Consider the following 24,640-nt stretch of genomic DNA (forward strand, 5'->3'; position numbering starts at 1 on the left):
ATGGGAGAAGGTAAGTCAGTGCCTACATGTGACTGTTGTGAAGGTAGACTAGAGGAAACCTCCGGACGGAGGGGTGAATCAGTGGACGGATGGTGAGTCATTAACTCGTCATCATGGGGCTCATCAGATAAAAAGGGATCAATGTGTAACAATTCTGTATCATGCAAACTAGGAGTAGACAAGGGAATCCGAAAGTAACAGACCTATTCCAAGAACTTAACATTGCGAGAAACAAAAAGTCTACCAGACTCAGGATGGTAACATCGGTATCCTTTTTAACCAAAACCATAACCAAGAAACACACATAATACAAATTTGGCAAACAATTTAGTGCGATAGGAAGGGGGTAATAAGACAAAGCATGCACAACGAAAGACACACAAGTGTTCATAGGTAGGACGAACACCATACAACCGTTCAAAAGGGGAGATACTGCCAGAAACAAATGAAGGAATACGATTAATCAAATATGTGGCAGTATGAAGGGCTTCCCCCAAAAAATCAGAAGGGATAGAGGCATGGAGCATTCAAGAGCGAGCGGTTTCAACAAGATGATGATGTTTACGTTCTGCAACACCATTCTGCTGAGGTGTATAAGGACAAGACAACTGATGAATAGTACCCTCAGACTTCGAAAAGTCATTCAATAAATATGAAATATCACCACATGAATCAAAGCGAAAAATTTAATGTGAGTGGAAAAATGGGTTCGCACCATAGCACAAAATTGAACATAAATAGAATAAAAATCTGATTTTTGATGCATAAGAAATATCCAAGAGAAACGAGTGAAATCATCGACAAGCAATGCATAAAAGCGAGCCCCACCTTTAGTGGGTACAGGTGCAGGGCCCAAACATCAGAGTGAACAAGATCAAAAGGAGAAGAAGTAACCGAGTGACTTAATGTAAAAGGTAAATGGCATTGTTTGCCAAGATTACAACCAACACAATCACTAAGAGGGGAATATTTAATAGTAGAATCCAACATATTGTGTATGATAATAAACTGTAAACGAGAAGCAGAAACATGTCCTAAATGAGTATACCATAAGTAAAAAGGATTATTTATAGAAAGTAAATCTTGCAACATGGATTGAACAGACAAACTAGACACCTGCAGAGATATTGGCAATTTTAAGTCATCAAGCAAGTAAAGACCACCTTCTCTATGGCCTATCCCAATCTGCCTCCCGAACTTGCGTGTATAAGACAATGATCAGAAGCAAAGGTAATGGTAAGACCTAAATCAGTAAGTTTGCCAATTGAAAGAACGTTAACAGCTAGATGGGGAACATAGAAAACATCAGACAAAGACCAAGTAGGGTGAGTGACAATTCCAACCGAGGCTAGTGGCATGGGAGAGCCATTAGCAGCTTGGATGTTAATTGGGTGAGAAGGCTTAACACAATCATGTAAAAGAGACAAATGGGGTGTGGCTCCAGAATCTAAGATTCATTTGTGAGTGTCACTGGAGCCAGCCAAACAAGACAGACCTGCATGGGATGCAAATTGAGTACTGGGAGCAGACGACTTGCCAAGAATGCGAGTGAGCTCGGCAGCTAATGATGAGAGATCAGGCGTAGAATGCTGGGGGGAGCTGGTGCAGAAGGTGCATCTGAATAATCCAAAGAACCAATGGCAGCAGATGGACGAAAACCTCTATGTGGTGGTGGACAACTAAATGTATGATGTGGTGCAGATTTGAAATGGCCTTGATGTTGATGACTAGAGGTATGATGTTGTGTAGGTTTGAAATTGCCTTGATTTTTATTGTTGCTTTGCAATGAGGGGCACTGGTGTTTCCAATGACCTTTACCATGACAGTAGGAATATTCATCTTGTAGAACTGGCACTTTAGGCTTCCCTAATGACTGATGAGTATGAGAGTGTGTTTCAGAACCAAGTATGCCCTCTGATGGCTGAGGAGTATGAGAGTGTGTTCTAGAAACAAGTACCTGTGACATATCAGGTGATGATGTTTTACTGGAAGAAAGCCCACCCAAAGACCTCAACCATGTTTCTTCAGCCAACAATTCTGATACAGTTGCAGACAAGGTGGGTAGCAGAGTTCTATGGATCATAGATCCTCTTATCAGGTCAAAATCACTGCGAAGAGCCATAAAAAAATCGGTAAGCTTGCGATCATCACATGCTCTGCTATATTTAGAGAGTTTCCGAAAGGAGGGTGGATCCATCATATATAGTTGATCCCACAGAGGTGTCATAAAGGAAGATTTTTCTTGAATTATACGATCACCTTGCTTAGCGGACCGTAGTTCTTTCTCAATCTGATACATTTTGGCAAAGTTTGTCTGTTCATACAGAGTTTCCAAATAGTCTCATATTTCTTTTGTAGTCTCATACTTCAAAAGTTGCAAACTGATAGACGGATCCACGGAGTTGTTGATCCAAGTGATGATTTTTGCATTTTCAGTCAACCACTTCTTATGTTCTTCGATGAAGTCAGTGGATGTAGGTTCTAAGCAATGATTTGTCCATCAATGTAATCCCACAAGTCTTTTCCAACTAAAAAATTTTATTCTAAACAATTCAAACTATCTAAAATAAACTAAAATTTTATTTTTATCTGCATGTGCCTTTTGATTCAAAGTACTTTTGTGAATTTTACGCTTTCGTACACTAGAAAGATCTCTCGGTACTCTTAATTTATATATTTAATTAAATTAAAAAATCTTAATCTAACATATTTATTTATTAGTTTAAAAAAATTAATATTTATCTTAGTTTATCTTATTAAAATTAAAACTATCTAAGTAGTTTTATGTAAAATAACCTCTTTTGTATTTATATAAATTAAGGATTTTAACAATATATTTGATTTTAAATATGTGAGAGAGAATTAAGCTATTAAAAAATTAAAAATACGGATATTATAAAATTAAGTAATTTTTGTCATTTATATTGATAAATTATGTTAAATAACTAATTATTACTAAAAATTATTAATAAATTAAAAACATGTAAAAAATATTTAATATTTAAAACATGTTAAAATTATTTTATTTTAAACAAATCAAACTATCTAAAATAAACCAAGTTTTTTCTTTTTATCTGCATGTGCCTTTTGATTCAAAGTGCCTTTGGTGGATTTTACTTTTTCGTACGCAAGAAAGAACTCTCGGTACTCTTAATTTATATATTTAATTAAATTAAAAAATCTTGATTTAACGTATTTTTTATTAGTTTAAAAATGTTTATATTTATCTGAGTTTTTCTTATAAAAATTAAATCTATCAGAATAGTTTTATGTAAAATAACCACTTTTGTATTTAAATAAATTAAGGATTTTAACGATATATTTGATTTCAAATTTTTGGGAGAGAATTTAGCTATTAAAAAATTAAAAATATGGATATTATAAAGTTAAGTAATTTTTATCATTTATATTGATAAATTATGTTAAATAACTCACTCACCATCTGTGGGGGACGTCAGACACAAGTGGAAACATGAGGGGTGGCAAGATGCGGATCACCAGAATCGAGAGAGTCGAGAGGGAGAGGCGCCATGGGAGAAGGTAAGTCAGTACCTGCATGTGACTGTTGTGAAGGCAGACTAGAGGAAACCTCCGGATGGAGGGGTGAATCAGTGGATGGATGGTGAGTGATTAACTGGTCATCATGGGACTCATCAGACTCAAAGGGATCAATGTGTAACAATTCTGTATCATGCAAACCAGGAGTAGACAAGGGAATCCGAAAGTTACATAACTGTTCCAAGAACTTAACATTGCGAGAATCAAAAAGTCTACTAGACTCAGGATGGTAACATCGGTATCCTTTTTTACCAAAACCATAACCAAGAAACACACATAATGCAGATTTGGAAGATAATTTAGTGCGACAGGAAGGGGGTAATAAGACAAAGCATGCACAGCCAAAGACCCGCAAGTGCTCATAGGTAGGACGAACACCATACAACCGTTCAAAAGGGGAGATACTACCAAAAATAAATGAAGGAATACGATTAATCGAATAAGTGGCAGTATGAATGGTTTCCCCCCAAAATTCAGAAGGGACAGAGGCATGGAGCAGTAAAGAGCGAGCGGTTTCAACAAGATTATGATGTTTACATTTTGCAACACCATTCTGCTGAGGTGTATAAGGACAAGACAACTGATGAATAGTACCCTCAGACTTCAGAAAATCATTCAATAAAGATGACATATATTCACCACCCGAATCAGAGCGAAAATTTTTAATGTGAGTGGAAAAATGGGTTCGCACCATAGCACAAAATTGAACATAAATAAAATAAAAATCTGATTTTCGATGCATAAGAAATATCCAAGAGAAACGAGTAAAATCATCGACAAGCAATGCATAAAAGCGAGCCCCACCTTTAGTGGATACAGGTGCAGGGCCCAAAACATCAGAGTGAACAAAATCAAAAGGAGAAGAAGTAATCGAGTGACTTAATGTAAAAGGTAAATGGCATTGTTTGCCAAGATTACAACCAACACAATCACTAAGAGGGGAATATTTAATACTAGAATTCAACATATTGTGTGTGATCATAAACTGTAAACGAGAAGCAGAAACATGTCCTAAACGAGTATGCCATAAGTAAAAATGATTATTTATAGAAAGTAAATCTTGCAACATGGATTGAACTGACAAACTAGACACCTGTAGAGATACTAGCAATTTTAAGTCATCAAGCAAGTCAAGACCACCTTTTCTATTGCCTGTCCCAATCTGCCTCCCGGACTTGCGATCCTGTATAAGACAATGATCAGAAGCAAAGGTAATGATCAGACCCAAATCAGTAAGTTTGCCAATTGAAAGAAGGTAAACAGCTAGACGGGGAACATAGAAAACATTAGACAAAGACCAAATAGGGTGAGTGAGTGTTCCAACCGAGGCTAGTGGCATGGGAGAGCCATTAGCAGCTTGGATGTTAACTGGGTGAGAAGGCTTAACACAATCATGTAAAAGAGACAAATGGGGTGTCATAAGGTGTGTCGCTCCAGAATCTAAGATTCATTTGTGAGTGTCACTGGAGCCAGCCAAACAAGACATATTTGCATGGGATGCAAATTGAGTACTGGGAGCAAACGACTTGCCAAGAATGCGAGTGAGCTCGGCAGCTAATGATGAGAGATCAGGTGTAGAATGCTGGGGGGAGCTGGTGCTGAAGGTGCATCTGAATAATCCAAAGATCCAATGGCAGCAGATGGACGAAAACCTCTATATGGTGGTGGACAACTAAATGTATGATGTGGTCCAGATTTGAAATGGCCTTGATGTTAACGACTAGAGGCATGATGTTGTGTAGGTTTGAAATTGCCTTGATTTTTATTGTTGCTTTGCAATGAGGGGCACTAGTGTTTCCAATGACCTTTACCATGACAGTGGGAACATTCATCTTGTGGAAGTGGCACTTTAGGCTTCCCTGATGACTGATGAGTATGAGAGTGTGTTCCAGAACCAAGTATGCCCCTTGATGGCTGAGGAGTATGAGAGTGTGTTCCAGAAACAAGTAACTGTGATATATCAGGTGATGATGTTTTACTGGAAGAAAGCCCACCCAAAGACCTCAACCATGTTTCTTCAGCCAACAATTAAGATACAGTTGCAGACAAGTTGGGTAGTGGAGCTCTATGGATCATAGATCCTCTTATCAGTTCAAAATCACTGCGAAGAGCCATAAGAAAATCGGTAAGCTTGCAATCATCACATGCTCTGCTATATTCAGGGAGCTTCCGAAAGGAGGGTGGATCCATCATATATAGTTGATCCCACAGAGGTGTCATAAAGGAGTAGAATTCTTGAATTGTACGATCACCTTACTTAGCGGACAACAATTCTTTCTCAATCTGATATATTTTGGCAAAGTTTGTCTGTTCTTACAGAGTTTCCAAATAGTCCCATATTTCTTTTGCAGTCTCATACTTCAAAAGTTGCAAACTGATAGACGGATCCACGGAGTTGTTGATCCAAGTGATGATTTTTACATTTTCAGTCAACAACTTCTTATGTTCTTTGATGAAGTCAGTGGATGTAGGTTCTGAGCAGTGATTTAACCATCAATGTAATCCCAAGAGTCTTTTCCAACTAAAATTTTTTATTCTAAAAAAATCAAACTATCTAAAATAAACTAAAATTTTATTTTTATCAGCATGTGCCTTTTTATTCAAAGTGCTTTTGTGAATTTTACGCTTTCGTACACTAGAAAGAACTCTCGGTACACTTAATTTATAAATTTAATTAAGTTAAAAAATCTGAATCTAACGTATTTATTTATTAGTTTAAAAATTTTAATATTTATCTTAGTTTATCTTATTAAAATTAAATCTATCTAAGTAGTTTTATGTAAAATAACCTCTTTTGTATTTATATAAATTAAGGATTTTAACAATATATTTGATTTCAAATTTGCGAGAGAGAATTTAGCTATTAAAAAATTAAAAATACGGATATTATAAAATTAAGTAATTTTTATCATTTATATTGATAAATTATGTTAAATAACTAATTGTTTATAAAAATTATTAATAAATTAAAAACATGTTAAAATTATTTTATTTTAAACAAATCAAACTATCTAAAATAAACTAAGTTTTTCTTTTTATCTGCATGTGCCTTTTGATTCAAAGTGCTTTGGTGGATTTTACTCTTTCATACGCAAGAAAGAACTCTCGGTACTCTTAATTTATATATTTAATTAAATTAAAAAATCTCTATTTAATGTATTTATTTATTAGTTTAAAAACTTTAATATTTATCTTAGTTTATCTTGTAAAAATTAAATCTATCAGAGTATTTTTTATGTAAAATAACCTCTTTTGTATTTATATAAATTATGGATTTTAACGATATATTTGATTTCAAATTTGTGAGAGAGAATTTAGCTATTAAAAAATAAAAAATACGGATATTATAAAATTAAGTAAATTTTATCATTTATATTGATAAACTATGTCAAATAACTAATTATTTTTAAAATTTATTAATAAATTAAAAACATGTTTAAATTATTTATTAATTTGAAACATTTTAAAATTATTTTATTTTAAACAAATCAATCTATATAAAATAAAGTAAGATTTATTTTTTATTTCCATGTGTCTTTTGATTCAAAGTACTTTTGTGAATTTTACGCTTTCGTACGCTAGAAAGAACTCTCGGTACTCTTAATTTATATATTTAATTAAATTAAAAACTCTTAATTTAATTAATTTATTTATTAGTTTAAAAAAGTTTTAATTTATCTTAGTTTATCTTATAAAAATTAAAACTATGAGAGTAATTTTATGTAAAATAACCTCTTTTTTATTTATATAAATTAAGGATTTTAACAATTTATTATATTTCAAATTTGTGTGAGAGAAATGCTCTATTCAAAAATTAAAAATACGGAAATTATAAAATTTAGTAACTTTTATCATTTATATTGATAAATTATGTTAAATAACTAATTATTTATAAAAATTATTAATAAATTAAAAACATGTAAAAATTATTTATTAATTTAGAACATGTTAAAATTATTTTATTTTAAACAAATGAAACTATCTAAAATAAACTAAGATTTTATTTTTTTGTGCATGTGCCTTTTTATTCAAAGTGCTTTTGTGAATTTTACGCTTTCTTTCGCTAGAAAGAACTCTCGATACTCCTAATTTATATATTGAATTAAAATAAAAAATCTTAATTTAATGTATTTATTTATTAGTTTAAAAAATTTTAAATTTATCTTAGTTTATGTTATAAAAATTAAATCTATCATAATAATTTTATATAAAATAACATCTTTTTATTTATATAAATTAAGGATTTTAACAATTTATTTGATTTCAAATTTGTGAGAGAGAATTTAGCAATTAAAAAAATTAAAAATGCGGTTATTATAAAATGAAGAAATTTTTATCATTTATAATGATAAATTATGTTAAATAAATAATTATTTATAAAACTATTAATAAATTAAAAACATGTTTAAATTATTTATTAATTTAAAACATGTTAAAATTATTTTATTTTAAAAAGATCAAACTATCTAAAATAAACTAAGAATTTATTTTTATCTGCATGTGCCTTTTGATTCAAAGTGCTTTTAGGAATTTTACGCTTTAGTACGCTAGAAAGAAGTTCCAATGATTACAAAATGTGTACAAGTGTCAAACAAAAAACATATAAGTATAATCATGTACACGGGAGGAAAAAAAAAAGGGTAGATCCTATGGTCAACTAGGATGAAGGCGGAAGTCGACTGAGGATGATGTCAAACTGCTGCTCCATCATTTGCAGCCGTGTCGTCTTGTCATTGCGGGAAACAATTGTTACTTGAGTAAGCCGAACATCATCGATGACTTCTGCAAGAGTAGAGAGATGATCAGTAGACGATGATGCACCCTCTTCCATTCTTTTCCCCTTTTCAAATTCTTATTGTTCCTCGAGAGGCTCGAGACTCATCAAGTCTCTGGAAGTGGCTTATTGTGGGGTTTTCTCCTTGGGTATATTTTCTTAATGAATCCACTGTCCACACCACTTGACAAATCCAAAAATTTCCAACTTTGATTTCTCTTATGGACATCTTCCTTGTCATGTCCATAGAAACCTCATTCGAGAGGTCTATGCCACTTTGGAGAAGGGTGATGATAATCTCTTGTGCGAATAGTAGATTGCCCGCCTTTGAGTTAACAACTACATCGGCCATCCTATTGGCCATGAAATATCCATAATCCAGAGTGACCCTCTAGAAGATAGTCATCAACCATAAAATATCAGTTGTGGTGAGCCGAGAGAAGGTTCCCTTCTTGGGATTCAAAACATGAGTCACTATTTCCATGTCTTCTCTGTGACATGGTGAGGTCTCGTATCCTCACCTCGTAGGAATTCCTTAATGTATGTCCAAAGACAGTAAAAATTACATCTTGAAAATTTTGAGGGAGTTCCTCAAGGAGATCCATTGACCAATTTTCATTTATGCACCTCATCATGCTCGTGATGGTGGAGTTAAGGAGATTATTCAGAGTGGGTGTCTGAATAGATATGGGTGTTTTCTTCACCCACCCAAAACCCAAACCCAGGGTTTTTGGTCTTTATGACACTCTGTATAACACCAATGCCATGTCTTTGTTATTTGGTAGAAGCTGCAGCTACCCTGAAGGCTTTCTCATCTGTTCTAGGAGAAAAAAGAAAAAAAAAATCCTTTTTGTACAAAAATTTCTTCAACTTTACATTGTCTTTTTTTTTTTTCTAGTCTAATGCAACCACTAATTAACCATTTGACACAGTTGATGTCCGGAAGATGTAAACTCTTATCTCCTGGATTTTCTGAAATTTATGGTATATTTTCTGAAACGTCTGAAATGAGAAAAAACATCAATTGTTGTTTACAAGTGTGAAGGATTAAGTTCTCGGTTCTCCTCAATACGGGTCCTGCAATCTGAATCCGGTGACTGTCTCGGATTCAGAACCGGGATCATTTGGTTGTCCAGATCTTTCCCAATACCTATACAAGTTTTAATTTGTGCAAGATAGGTCGATTGTTTTTGGTGTCCATTTCGATGCAATTTCTTGTGTTGGACTTTAGATTTTTGGATAGGTTTTAGGGTTAATAATCGTCTTCTACCTTTGATTTAACAAAAATATAAACTAATTTACATCTCTTCTAGTCTCCAGACGGGCAAGAGATTTACAGAAACCTTCATCCACTCCCAATACACAAGCCACCATGAAGTAAATGTAGTAAAGAGGAAGTAAACGGTGAAAGAGGGAGAAAATTTCCCGAAAATGAGCAGGAATTATTATTGAATCCCAAAGAGAGTTTTGAGAGTCAATCAATTAGAATAAGGTATAATCATCCCTCTAAAGAATAAAAAACCAAATGTGTCAAACACAGAAGTACAGTGCCAGAACCCAGAAATGGTGAGGAATCAAACAGTATAAAAATTAAAAAAAAACCAACATCAACCCAGGAATGAATCCAGGTAGTAGTCGGAGACATCCAGTGGCAGAAAATCAATAAATAAATCTTCCGATGGTAGCGAAATCTCGGATGAGGTAATTCCTACTTCTTCGATATCCATAAGAAATATCTCAAGCTCGTGATGCAGTTGGGTAGCCTCCACTCCGTCAATTACAGCAGCAGGTGCAGCCTCCAACGTCAACTGCTGCCCAGAGGCCGGCTTTGTCGCATTCAATTCGTCCGCTAGCTCCAGTATCGTGGCTTCTTCCTCCTCCAAATTGGCGATCAAAAGCTCGAGCTCATCAAGGGTGCATTGCTCCAAGTCGATGTTGTCCAAGGAGACAAAGGGATCTTCGTCTTCCACCGCCTATGGGATGTTCGTCTCGCCTTCGAGATAGCGCTACAACAAACCTACGTCTCCGAAGACAAAGCGCTTGCCGGTGGGAGAGAAGGGAACGGCGAGGATGGAAGCGCCGATTAGAAGGGAGAGTTGCTCAGCTTTCTTGAATAGTCCCTTCTTCCGCTTGGAGAAGGTGACTTGCGAAGCTTGTCGATTCTCAATCTTCTTCATCTCCAGCTTTCTCTTTCCCATCCCCATTCTTTCACTTTTTTTCTTTCTCTGCACTCGCTGAAAATTCCTCCCTGTTAAAGAAACAACTGATTTCTTTACAAAGACACAAAAAAATTTTACTGTTTATTTCATTTATTTTGTCTGATAAAAAATCAAGGAAGCCGGGTTGTCTTTCATTAGGAAATGAGTTGTCTTATTGTAGCTTGTGTGAGCCTTGATAAAATCCGGATAATAACTGACAGGATCTTGCTCAAGAGAAATATGATCATCACTATTACCAGTAATGATAATATTGTTGACATACACCAATAGAAACGGAACATACTTGCCAGTATTGAGAGTAAACAGGGAAGTATGAGAGTGAAAATTCTTGAAACCTGAACCCACAAGAAATTGATGCAGTTTATGATACCAAACCCATGGAGCCTATTTGAGACCATATACAACTTTATGAAGTTTGTAGACATAGGTTGGATGTTTTGTACCCTTTGGATGAAGAGATTTCTGTCATAAATTGTGTATAAATACTACTCTTAAATCAATGTAAAATGTGGTTCAATTCATCCTCTCATACTTTGTTGTGAAAATTTCTCTCCTTCATGTCGAATACAAGTTGCATAACAAAATCATTAAGGAAAAAAGAGAACATAAAGAGAGGCGAAAGAAAGTCTTCTTGCTTCAAAATATTCTACTCCGTACATTTCTCTTGCTTTGCTGCCATGGTTCCCTGTTTCTTTTTCTGTTCAGCCTTTTGAACTTTAAAGGAAATCCCAAAAAATCACTTGATAATTGTCTTTATTCATTCAATAATTGAATCTTTGTCAAATCTAAGAGCTCCCTTCAGTCTTACAAACAAAAGAAAGATGAAAAGAAGTGGGACGAAGGAACTCACAACGAGCATTCTACTGTACAATAATCCATGCTACAGTGAGCCAAGTCCCAAGACTCCTTTGTCATGGAAATTGTAGCTGAAAACAGGCCGCAAATGGAAAAATTACCAGCAAAGTAAAGTCTTGGCAGCAGTTAGGCAAGAGTCGAATTGCTCGAGCTTGCTTGACTGCGCACCTCGATCGAAAAAATCCTAGTAGCTAGCAAAATATTTGGCATATGCTACCAGAATTAAAGGAGATTGAGGATTACTGATGTCATGAGATGTCTTTATCTTCATTTGCTCCTCCATAAAGCGTTCTACTATAAAAATCCTCATTCACCTTTGGACATGCATCGAGATTCTTTGAGGAAGATAGTGCCAAAATATGGATTTCCGTCTAACGATATCGATTTTCTCTATGAGCTTCTCTTCCTCTTATCTTTCGACTCCCGTTTGTTTAAGAGGCTGAGGGGGCAGGGAGCATTTGCCATCTCAGCTAGTTTCTGAAAAAAACTTGACCCCTGTTCCATTAACGTATATATTAGATTAGATAATATGGATATATAGCTAGAAATAGATAGATCTATAGTCTTTCAAAATAAAAAAGTTTTAACGAAATAACAATATGACCCTTGGTTTACTTTAGAATGACATTTGTTTTTCTAGACTAATGCAACCACTAATTAACCATTTGTCAAGTTTGATGTCCGGATGATGGAAACTCTATCTCCTATCTTTTTGCAATTTATGGTATATTTTCTAACACGTCTGAAATGAGAAAAAACTTCAATTATTTACAACTGCGATGGTGAGGTGCCTATCGTGCCAAATCTATGAAATTCAAGGATGGCTACATGATTTCTTCTGGTCAACCAGTTAATGAATACATAGACACTGTAGTCATACATGTATTGCCTAGACACGTCAGCACCACTACTAAGAAATGTATAGAGATTAAATAATTTTCACTTGTTCGACCTAAAGTGAATAAAGTGAATAAAATGAGCAATTATGTAGAAGAGGACTGCCCACAAGTTATTAGTCAGCAAGATTAATCTTTCCCAGTACCTATACAAGTTTTAATTTGTGAAAGATAGGTCGATTAATTCTGATGTCCATTTTGATTCAATTTCTAGTGGTTTACTTTAGGTTTTTGGATGGGAAATGAGTTGTTTTGCAGTAGCTTGTTTGAGCCTGGATAAAATTCGGATAATAACTGAAAGGATCTTGCTTAAGAGAAATACGATCATCACTATTACCAGTAATGATAACATTGTTGACATACACCAATAGAAACGGAACATGCTTGCCATTATTGAGAGTAAATAGGGAAGTATGAGAGTGAAAATTCTTGAAACCTGAACCCACAAGAAATTGATGTAGTTTATGATACCAAGCCCATGGAGCCTGTTTGAGACCATATACAACTTTATGAAGTTTGTAGACATTGGTTGGATGTTTTGTACCCTTTGGATGAAGAGGTTTCTGTTATAAATTGTGTATAAATACTACTCTTAAATCAATGTAAAATGTGGTTCAATTCATCCTCTCATACTTTGTTGTGAAAATTTCTCTCCTTTATGTCGAATACAAGTTGCGTAACAAAATCATTAAGGAAAAAAGAGAACATAAAATAGGCGAAAGAAAGTCTTCTAACTTCAAAATATCCTACTCCATACATTTCTCTTGCTTTGTTGCCTTGGTTCCATGTTTCTTTTTCTGTTCAGCCTTTTGAACTTTAAAGGAAATCCCAAAAAATCACCTGATAATTATCTTTATTCATTCAATAATTGAATCTTTGTCAAATCTAAGAGCTCCCTTCAGTCTTACAAACAAAAGAAAGATGAAAAGAAGAGGGACGAAGAAACTCACAATGAGCATTCTACTGTACAATCATCCATGCTACAGTGAGCCAAGTCCCAAGACTCCTTTGTCATGGAAATTGTAGCTGAAATCAGGCCGCAAATGGAAAAAGTACCAGCAAAGTAAAGTCTTGGCCGCAGTTAGGCAAGAATGGAATTGCTCGAGCTTGCTTGATTGCACGCCTCGATCGAAAAAATCCTAGCAGCTAGCAAAATATTTGGCATATGCTACCAGAATTAAAGGGGATTGAGGATTACTGATGTCATGAGATGTGTTTATCTTCATTTGCTCCTCCATAGAGCGTTCTACTGTAAAAATCCTCATTCACCTTTGGACATGCATCGAGATTCTTGGAGGAAGATAGTGCCAAAATATGGATTTCCATCTAACGATATCGATTTTCTCTACGAGCTTCTCTTCCTCTTATCTTTCGACTCTCGTTTGTTTAAGAGGCTGAGGGGGCAGGGAGCATTTGCCATCTCGACTAGTTTATGAGAAAAACTTGACCCCTGTTCCATTAACGTATATATTAGATTAGATAATATGGATATATAGCTAGAAATAGATAGATATATAGTCTTTCCAAATAAAAAAGTTTTAATGAAATAACAATATGTTTAGAATGACATTTGTTTTTCTGGACTAATGCAACCACTAATTAACCATTTGTCAAGTTTGATGTCCGGATGATGGAAACTCTATCTCCTATCTTTTCAGCAATTTATGGTATATTTTTTAACACGTCTGAAATGAGAAAAACGTCAATTTTTTACAACTGCGATGGTGAGGTGCCCATCGTGCCAAATCCATGAAATTCAAGGATGGCTACATGATTTCTTCTGGTCAACCAGTTAATGAATACTTAGACACTGCAGTGATACATGTATTGCCTAGACACGTCAGCACTACTTCTAAGAAATGCGTAGAGATTAATTAATCTTTATTTGTTAGACCTAAAGTGAATAAAATAAATAAAATGTGCAATTATGTAGAAGAGGACTGCCCACAATTTATTAGTCAGCAAGATTAATCTTTCCCAGTACCTATACAAGTTTTAATTTGTGCAAGATATGTCGATTAATTCTGGTGTCCATTTTGATTCAATTTCTAGTGTTGTACTTTAGGTTTTTGGACAGGTTTTAGGGTTAATAATCGTCTTCTACCTTTGATATAAGAAAAATATAAACTAATTTACATCTCTTCTTAGTCTCCTGACGGGCAAGAAATTTATAGAAACCTACATCCACTCCCAATACACAAGCAGCCATGAAGTAAATGCAGTAAAGAAGAAGCAAAGGGTGAAAATGAGCAAGAATTATTATTCAATCCCAAAAAGAGAGTTTTGGGAGTCAATTAATTAGAATCATCTCTCTACATAATAAAAAACCAAACGTGTGAAACACCAGAAATACAGTGCCAGAATCCAGAAATGGTGAGCAACCAAACAGTATAAAAATTAAAAAAACCCAACATCAACGCAGGAATGAATAGTTGATCCCACAAAGAGGGTGGATCCATCATATATAGTTGATCCCACAAAGGTGTCATAAAGGAGTAGAATTCTTGAATTGTACAATCACCTTGCTTAGCGGACCACAATTCTTTCTCAATCTGATACATTTTGGCATAGTTTGTTTGTTCATACAGAGTTTCCAAATAGTCTCATATTTCTTTTGCAGTCACATACTTCAAAAGTTGCAAATTGATAGACGGATCCACGGAGTTGTTGATCCAAGTGATGATTTTTGCATTTTCAGTCAACCACTTCTTATGTTCTTTGATGAAGTCAGTGGATGTAGGTTCTGAGCAGTGATTTGTCCATCAATGTAATCCTACAAGTCTTTTCCAACTAAAAATTTTTATTCTAAACAAATCAAACTATCTAAAATAAACTAAAATTTTATTTTTATCTGCATGTGCCTTTTGATTCAAAGTGCTTTTGTGAATTTTACGTTTTCGTACACTAGAAAGAACTCTCGGTACACTTAATTTATATATTTAATTAAATTAAAAAATCTTAATCTAACGTATTTATTTATTAGTTTAAAAAAGTTAATATTTATCTTAGTTTATCTAATTAAAATTAAATATATCAGAGTAGTTTTATGTAAAATAACCTCTTTTGTATTTATATAAATTAAGGATTTTAACAATATATTTGATTTCAAATTTGTGAGAGAGAATTTAGCTATTAAATAATTAAAAATATAGATATTATAAAATTAAGTAATTTTTATCATTTATATTGATAAATTATGTTAAATAACTAATTATTTATAAAAATTATTAATAAATTAAAAACATGTTAAAATTATTTATTAATTTAAAACATGTTAAAATTATTTTATTATAAACAAATCAAACTATCTAAAATAAACTAAGTTTTTCTTTTTATCTGCATGTGCCTTTTGATTCAAAGTGCTTTGGTGGATTTTACTCTTTCGTACGCTAGAAAGAACTCTTGGTACTCTTAATTTATATATTTAATTAAATTAAAAAATATTAATTTAACGTATTTATTTATTAGTTTAAAAAAGTTTATATTTATCTTAGTTTATCTTATAAAAATTAAATCTATCAGAGTAGTTTTATGTAAAATAACCTCTTTTGTATTTATATAAATTATGGATTTTAATGATATATTTGATTTCAAATTTGTGCGAGAGAATTTAGCTATTAAAAAATTAAACATACAGATATTATATGATTAAGTAAATTTTATCATTTATATTGATAAATTATGTCAAATAACTAATTATTTTAAAATTTTATTAATAAATTAAAAACATGTTAAAATTATTTATTAATTTGAAAATTTTTAAAATTATTCTATTTTAAACTAATCAATCTATCTAAAATAAATTTTTTTTTTTGGTTCAAAGTGCTTTTGTGAATTTTAGGCTTTCGAACGCTAGAAAGAACTCTCGGTAGTCTTAATTGATTTATTTATTAGTTTAAAAAAGTTAAAATTTATCTTAGTTTATCTTATAAAAATTAAATCTATCATAGTAATTTTAAGTAAAATAACCTCATTTTTATTTATATAAATTAAGAATTTTAACAATTTATTATATTTCAAATTTGTGTGAGAGAAATTATCTATTAAAAAATAAAAAATACAGATATTATAAAATTTAGTAACTTTTATCATTTATATTGATAAATTATGTTAAATAACTAATTATTTATAAAAAAATTTAATAAATTAAAAACTTGTAAAAATTATTTATTAATTTAAAACATGTTAAAATTATTTCATTTTAAACAAATGAAACTATCTAAAATAAACTAAGATTTTATTTTTTTGTGCATGTGCGTTTTTATTCAAAGTGCTTTTGTGAATTTTACGCTTTCGTACGCTAGAAAGATTTCTCGGTACTCTTAATTTATATATTTAATTAAATTAAAAAATATAAATTTTATTTATTTATTTATTAGTTTAAAAAATTTTAAATTTATCTTAGTTTGTCTTATAAAAATTAAATCTATCAGTGTAATTTTATGTAAAATAACATCTTTTTTATTTATATAAATTAAGGATTTTAACAATTTATTTGATTTCAAATTTGTGAGAGATAATTTAGCTATTAAAAAATTAAAAATGCGGTTATTATAAAATTATGTAATTTTTATCATTTATATTGATAAATTATGTTAAATAAATAATTATTTATAAAAAATATTAATAAATTAAAAACATGTTAAATTTATTTTATTTTAAACAAATCAAACTATCTAAAATAAACTAAGATTTTATTTTTAACTGCATGTGCCTTTTGATTCAAAGTGCTTTTATGAATTTTACGCTTTAGTACGCTAGAAAGAAGTTCCAATGATTACGAAATGTGTACAAGTATCAAACAAAAAACAGATAAGTATAATCATGTACATGGAAGGAAAAAAAAGGGTAGATCCTATGGTCAACTAGGATGAAGGTGGAAGTCGACTGAGGATGATGTCAAATTGCTGCTCCATCATTTGCAGTCGTGTCATCTTGTCTTGGCGGGAAATAATTGTTACTTGAGTAAGCCGAACATCATCGATGACTTCTACAAGAGTAGAGAGTTGATCAGTAGACAGTGATGCACCCTCTTCCATTATTTTCCCCTTTGGAAATTCTTATTGTTCCTCGAGAGGCTCGAGACTCATTTCGTCTCTAGAAGTGGCTTACTGTGGGGTTTTCTCCTTGGGTATATTTTCTTAATGAATCCACTATCCACACCACTTGACAAATCCAAAAAATTTCAACTTTGATTTCTCTTATGGACATCTTCCTTGTCATGTCCATAGAAACCTCATTCGAGAGGTCTATGCCACTCTAGAGAAGGGTGATGGTAATCTCTTGTGCGAATAGTAGATTGCTCGCCTTTGAGTTAACAACTACATCGGCCATCCTATTGGCCATGAAATATCCATAATCCAAAGGGACCCTCTAGAAGATAGTCATCAACCAGAAAATATCAGTTGTGGTGAGCCGAGAGAAGGTTCCCTTCTTGGGATTCAAAACATGAGCCACTATTTCCATGTCCTCTCTTGTGACATGGTGAGGTCTCGTATCCTCACCTCGTAGGAATTCCTTAATGTATGTCCAAAGACAGTAAAAATTACATCTTGAAAATTTTGAGGGAGTTCCTCAAGGAGATCCATTAACCAATTTTCGTTTATGTACCTCATCATGCTCGTGATGGTGGAGTTAAGGAGATTATTCAGAGTGGGTGTCTGAATAGATATGGGTGTTTTCTTCACCCACCCAAAACCCAAACCCAGGGTTTTTGGTCTTTATGATGCTCACTCTGTATAACACCAATGCCATGTCTTTGGTATTTGGTAGAAGCTGCAGCTATCCTGAAGGCATTCTCATCTGTTCTAGGAGAAAAAAGAAAAAGAAAATCCTTTTTGTACAGAAATTTCTTCAACTTTACATTGTCGTTTTTTTTTTCTAGACTAATGCAACCACTAATTAACCATTTGCCATAATTGATGTCCGGAAGATGTAAACTCTTATCTCCTGTATTTTCTGTAATTTATGGTATATTTTCTGACACGTTTGAAATGAGAAAAAACATGAATTGTTGTTTACAAGTGTGAAGGATTAAGTTCTCGGTTCTCCTCAATAGGGGTCCTGCAATTTGAATCCGGTGACTGTCTCGGATTCAGAATTGGGATCATTCGGTTGTCCAGATCTTTCCCAGTACCTATACATGTTTTAATTTGGGCAAGATAGGTCGATTATTTCTGGTGTCCATTTCGATGCAATTTCTAGTGTTGGACTTTAGATTTTTGGATAGGTTTTAGGGTTAATAATCGTCTTCTACCTTCGATTTAACAAAAATATAAACTAATCAATGTAAAATGTGGTTCAATTCATCCTCTCATACTTTGTTGTAAAAATTTCTCTCATTTATGTCGAACACAAGTTGCATAACAAAATCATTAAGGAAAAAAGAGAACATAAAGAGAGGCGAAAGAAAGTCTTCTTACTTCAAAATATCCTACTCCATACATTTCTCTTGCTTTGCTGGCTTGGTTCCATGTTTCTTTTTCTGTTCAGCCGTTTGAACTTTAAAGGAAATCCCAAAAACTCACTTGATAATTGTCTTTATTCATTCAATAATTGAATCTTTGTCAAATCTAAGAGCTCCCTTCAGTCTTACAAACAAAAGAAAGATGAAAAGAAGAGGGACGAAGGAACTCACAATGAGCATTCTACTATACAATAATCCATGCTACAGTGAGCCAAGTCCCAAGACCCCTTTGTCAAGGAAATTGTAGCTGAAATCAGGCTGCAAGTGGAAAAATTACCAGCAAAGTAAAGTCTTGGCAGCAATTAGGCAAGAGTCGAATTGCTCGAGCTTGCTTGACTGCGCGCCTCGATCAAAAAAATCCTAGTAGCTAGCAAAATATTTGGCATATGATACCAGAATTAAAGGGGATTGAGGATTACTGATGTCATGAGATGTCTTTATCTTAATTTGCTCCTCCATAGAGCGTTCTACTGTAAAAATCCTCATTCACCTTTGGACATGCAATGAGATTCTTGGAGGAAGCTAGTGCCAAAATATGGATTTCCGTCTAACGATATCGATTTTCTCTATGAGCTTCTCTTCCTCTTATCTTTCGACTCCCGTTTGTTTAAGTGGCTGAGGGGGCAGGGAGCATTTGCCATCTCAGCCAGTTTATGAGAAAAACTTGACCCCTGTTCCATTAACGTATATATTAGATTAGATAATATGGATATATAGCTAGAAATAGATTGAAATATAGTCTTTCAAAATAAAAAGGTTTTAATGAAATAACAATATGACCCTTGGTTTACTTTAGAATGACATTTGTTTTTCTAGACTAATGCAACCACTAATTAACCATTTGTCAAGTTTGATGTCAGGATGATGGAAACTCTATCTCCTATCTTTTCAGCAATTTATGGTATATTTTCTAACACGTTTGAAATGAGAAAAACGTCAATTATTTACAACTGCGATGGTGAGGTGCCCATCGTGCCAAATCCATGAAATTCAAGGATGGCTACATGATTTCTTCTGGTCAACTAGTTAATGAATACATAGACACTGTAGTGATACATGTGTTGCCTAGACACGTCAACACCACTACTAAGAAATGCATAAAGATTAATTAATCTTCATTTGTTCGACCTAAAGTGAATAAAATGAATAAAATGAGCAATTATGTAGAAGAGGACTGTCCACAAGTTATTAGTCAGCAAGATTAATCTTTCCCAGTACCTATACTAGTTTTAATTTGTGAAAGATAGGTCGATTAATTCTGTTGTCCATTTTGATTCAATTTCTAGTGTTGTACTTTAGGTTTTTGGACAGGTTTTAGGGTTAATAATCGTCTTCTACCTTTGATTTAAGAAAAATATAAACTAATTTACATCTCTTCTTAGTCTCCAGACGGGCAAGAGATTTACAGAAACCTACACCCACTCCCAATACACAAGCAGCCATGAATGCAGTGAAGAAGAAGTAAATGGTGAAAATGAGCAAGAATTATTATTCAATCCCAAAGAGAGTTTTGAGTGTAAATTAATTAGAACAAGGTATAATCATCTCTCTACGGAATAAAAAACCAAATGTGTGAAACACCAAAAATACAGTGCCAGAACCCAGAAATGGTGAGCAACCAAACAGTATAAAAATTAAAAAAACCCAACATCAACGCAGGAATGAATCCAGGTAGTAGTCGGAGACATCCAGTGGCGGCAAATCATTAATGAAATCTTCGTCGGAGACATCCAGTGGCGGCAAATCATTAAAGAAATCTTCCGATGGTAGCGAAATCTCGGACGAGGTATTTCCTTCTTCTTCGGTGTCCATAAGAAATATCTCAAGATCCTGATGCAGTTGGGTAGCCTCCACTCCGTCAATTACAGCAGCAGGTGCAGCCTCCAACGTCAACTGCTGCCCAGAGGCCGGCATGGTCGCATTCAATTCGTCCGCGAGCTCCAGTATCGTGGCTTCTTCCTCTTGCATATTGGCGATCAAAAGCTCGAGCTCATCAAGGGTGCATTGCTCCAAGTCGATGTTGTCCAAGGAGACAAAGGGATCTTCGTCTTCCACCGCCTTTGGGATGTTCGTCTCGCCTTCGAGATAGCGCTGCAACAAACCCTCGTCTCCGAAGACAAAGGGCCTGCCGGCGGGAGAGAAGGCAACGACGAAGACGGAAGCGCCGGTTAGAAGGGAGAGTTGCTCAGCTTTCTTGAACAGTCCCTTCTTCCGCTTGGAGAAGGTGACTTGCAAAGCTTGTCGATTCTCAATCTTCTTCATCTCCAGCTTTCTCTTTCCCATCCCCATTCTTTAACTTTTTTTCTTTCTCTGCTCTCGCTGAAAATTTCTCTCTGTTAAAGAAATAACATAGCAGATCAACTGATTTCTTTACCGTTTATTTCATATATTTTGTGTGATAAAAAATCTAGGAAGGCAGTAGGAAATGAGTTGTCTTGCAGTAGCTTGAAACCGTTGATAAAATCCGGATAATAACTGACGGGATCTTGCACAAGAGATTTGGTTTTAATAATCTCAGGGTTGTAATCGTAATCTCGGGGCATAAACTGAATCCAGGTAATTATCATCTTTGCTGTCCTAACAGACACAACGGTTTTGAAATACAACGGTTTCAGCAAGTTAAACCGTATGGCTGTAAGAAGAGTCGCATTTTTGTGTAGTTTTGCCCGGTAAATCTTACGAAAATGAGTCAAGAATTTAATCTTCCGGCTGTTTCTAACTGTGAGGTCTATACCGAACTTTTGGAGCATTTGTCCTGTTTCTGTAGTTTTTGTCTTCATATGACTGAAGATTTTCTGACATTGTAGACTTTGTTACTTGGCACATTTTTATGTTAAATAGAGTGATATTTATTTGATTTTAGCAGATTAAGAGCATTGCGATGGACAAGAAGAGTTGGGAGTGGACGAAGTAAATTCAGTTCTTGCAGAGGAGGATTCTGCTTCTGTAAGGAGTTCCGAGGCAACTCACAACAGAGCCAATAAAGGATGAAGAAATTCATCAAGAAATACAGTCTGAATCTTATGAAGAACAAATTACAGAAAGAGAAGACGTCAACCAAGCATGATGCTCACAGAAAGATGATGCAGCTATAGTTATCCAGTCGGCATTCTGGTTTGCTTATGCTTCCTAAACATTGTATCTACTAATAGCTACAAAAGCCATCTAGGTATTAGCATCATAAATGATGTAATCCAATAGAAATTATGCAGCATGATTCTTAAATTGGGCAATTGGTTGACAGTCATGCTGAAAGAAATAGCCTCTTGGAAAAGAAATTCTGATGGTCTAACATCAAGAGGCATGCCCTTAAGAAGTGGCTGACTCAAGACTTTCAGAGTTTCACCTATCCACAATGAGGCTAACTGATCTTGTTGGATTTTCAAGTCAAGGGTTTCTTTTTAGTGACTTTACTTGGGTGATTCTGAAAAGCCATTTTGCTGCTGTCTTTCTATCAGGCCAGGCGTCAGTTCCAAGAAACCAGAGGGTTCTGTAAAAGGGAGAGTAGTGAAGAAAGCAAACCATTCACCGAGTCTGGAGGCACATCAGTTGAAGTCGAAACTGGTGCTTCAACTGAAAAATACAAGAAACTGCCCCTTTTCATCCTCGAGTACATCAGAAGTCCAAAACCCAAATCTCCAAGCAGAAGGTATTACACATGCCAACTCTTCTCACTTGAAACTGACGTGTACATGTAAATTGAAACTACACTGCCTGCTTGAGACCTTAAAGGGAAAGTTCTGCATGTATATTTCATAGTATGACATCAAAATTTTGTCGAACCACATATAAAACTATCATTTAATTATGAAAAGTTCAGTCTCTATTCCTCTTAAATAATACTTGGGTAAATTGAAGTGAACTCATAACATAAGCAATCATACTAGGAAATGAGAAATCTGATTTCTGTAGTAGGCATATAAACAAGTTGTCAACACATATATTGGGATCTAACAGATAGGAACTGCCGATAGGTAAGCTGATGGTACTTTTGAAATTGCCACTCTAGAAGTAGCCATAACTTGGAATTGTCTCCATCGAATAGTTCTGTCTAATAGAATTTTTTTATTTATATCCAATACGTAATAAATTAACAGGTAGGAGAAGATGACCAATTGAGTAAGAGTTAGTTCAATCTAATAGATTTAAGGCCCAGAATAGCAGATGGTAAAATACTTGAAAGCTGATAGAATTATATAACTTGTTTGGAATTGGTATTTCAACTCAGACTAGCGTGATTGTCAAAAACAAATGAACGAAAAGAAAATTGAATTTTTAGAAAAATTGTTCACCTTGAATGATGCCATGCAAAGGAAGAATGGAACGACAGCACAGTGAGTAGCAATATAGCAAAGTTAAGAATCCAACACAGGCAGGAGGCAACAACAAGGCGTGAGAGAGCATTGGCTTATGCATTTTCACAACAGGTAAGTCTAGGTTTCTCAAGGACACTGATCTGTTTATTTTCGACTTATCGACTCTAATTCCTGTATGTTCGGAGTAAAGACTCAAGTATCCAAATGTTCTACTTGTTGACAGCTAAGAACCTGTACATCCAAAAAGAAACAAGCCCAATCAGACTCCAGGCAACCCAACTTGGGGATGGAGCTGGTTAGAGAGGTGGATGGCAACCTGCCAGCCAGAATCCTCTGTTGAAGATCTAAGAAGCAACTCACTACAGTCATCAAGCTTCATTCAATACCAAGAAGAAAGATGATGTGGGAGGAGAAGAAAAGGAGAGCTGCGGATCCAATGAAATAACAGTTGGACTGGATGGTGTGATAGTAAATGGAGAAACCAGTAATGATGGACATGGACCACTGTACAAACAGGCTCAAAGCAGCAAGAACTGTGTCAAGACGAAAGACAGTGCCAAGTTGCCAACACACAACAGCGCCAACCAAGGTACAGTAGCTGCACTCCTTGGTTCTCACATATTATACTTTGACAAACTTATATTTGCATCGAATGGTTGCTGGAGTGTCTCTACTGAAGTCAATATCACTTAATACAGTATACTCACTGACTCTCCATGAAAGATTATGACAAAACATGTTGTTGGTGAGTCCCTTCATCTGCTTTCCTGGAAATCAGTTATTAATCAGTGTATAAGATATGTCTGGACTTATGTTGATGCATCTCAGGACAGAAGCAAACTAGATCTCTTTAGTTCTCCATTTACTGATAGATGTTAAAATTATTGAGCTTAAGAAGTTAATTCAAGGAAGGAAGAATTGCTAACCAGTGCTTCTTACCCTTTAATACGAAATGATGGGGGATTGAATCTTGAGAAAGGTCTGTTTAAATAAGTAGAAACCATCTGCATTTACCATTTCTTGGAGACTTTTGGGTTCTTTCACGAACTATTCACAGTGAAATCCTAAGATTAATTGTGTGGACGAGCGCCTAAGATGGTCATATACTCTTAAAATTAAAAATAATGAAATTGAAAAATTAAGTATATTTTAGCATTTATATTGATAAATTATGTTAAATAACTAATTATTTATAAAAAATATTAATAAATTAAAAACATGTTAAAATTATTTATTAATTTAAAACATATTAAAATTATTTTATTTTAAACAAATTAAACTATCTAAAATAAACTAAGATTTTATTTTTATCTGCATCTGCCTTTTCATTCAAAGTGCTTTTGTGAATGTTACTCTTTCATACGCCAGATAGAACTCTCGGTACTCTTAATTTATATATTTTATTAAATTAAAAAATCTTAATTTAATGTATTTATTTATTAGTTTTTAAAAATTAAAATTTATCTCAATTTATCTTATAAGATTTAAATCTATCAGAGTAATTTTATGTAAAATAACCTCTTTTTTATTTTTAAAAATTAAGGATTTTAAAAATT

At 33.9% G+C, this 24,640-nt stretch overlaps 1 protein-coding gene and 1 pseudogene across 1 annotated transcript; one reads left to right on the plus strand and one right to left on the minus strand.

Annotated features, from left to right (window-relative positions):
* Nucleotides 1-20,418: 20,418 nt before the first annotated feature.
* Nucleotides 20,419-21,057, minus strand: LOC137965155 (agamous-like MADS-box protein AGL15). Its single transcript, XM_068811539.1, has one exon. The coding sequence runs from the start codon at nt 21,055-21,057 to the stop codon at nt 20,419-20,421; it is 639 nt and encodes a 212-aa protein (XP_068667640.1).
* A 395-nt stretch (nt 21,058-21,452) lies between these two features.
* Nucleotides 21,453-23,922, plus strand: LOC137965156 (protein IQ-DOMAIN 33-like; annotated as a pseudogene).
* Nucleotides 23,923-24,640: the final 718 nt, after the last annotated feature.

The sequence above is a fragment of the Aristolochia californica genome, unplaced genomic scaffold (assembly GCF_029961685.1).
Source record: "Aristolochia californica isolate CCGP_79_NKW_82.1479 unplaced genomic scaffold, dmAriCali1.0.hap1 SCAF_5, whole genome shotgun sequence".
NCBI lineage: Eukaryota > Viridiplantae > Streptophyta > Magnoliopsida > Piperales > Aristolochiaceae > Aristolochia > Aristolochia californica.

Coding starts and splice junctions, on each gene's coding strand:
- LOC137965155 (XM_068811539.1), bottom strand. CDS start 21,057: ATGGGGATGGGAAAGAGAAAGCTGGAGATGAAGAAGATTGAGAATCGA.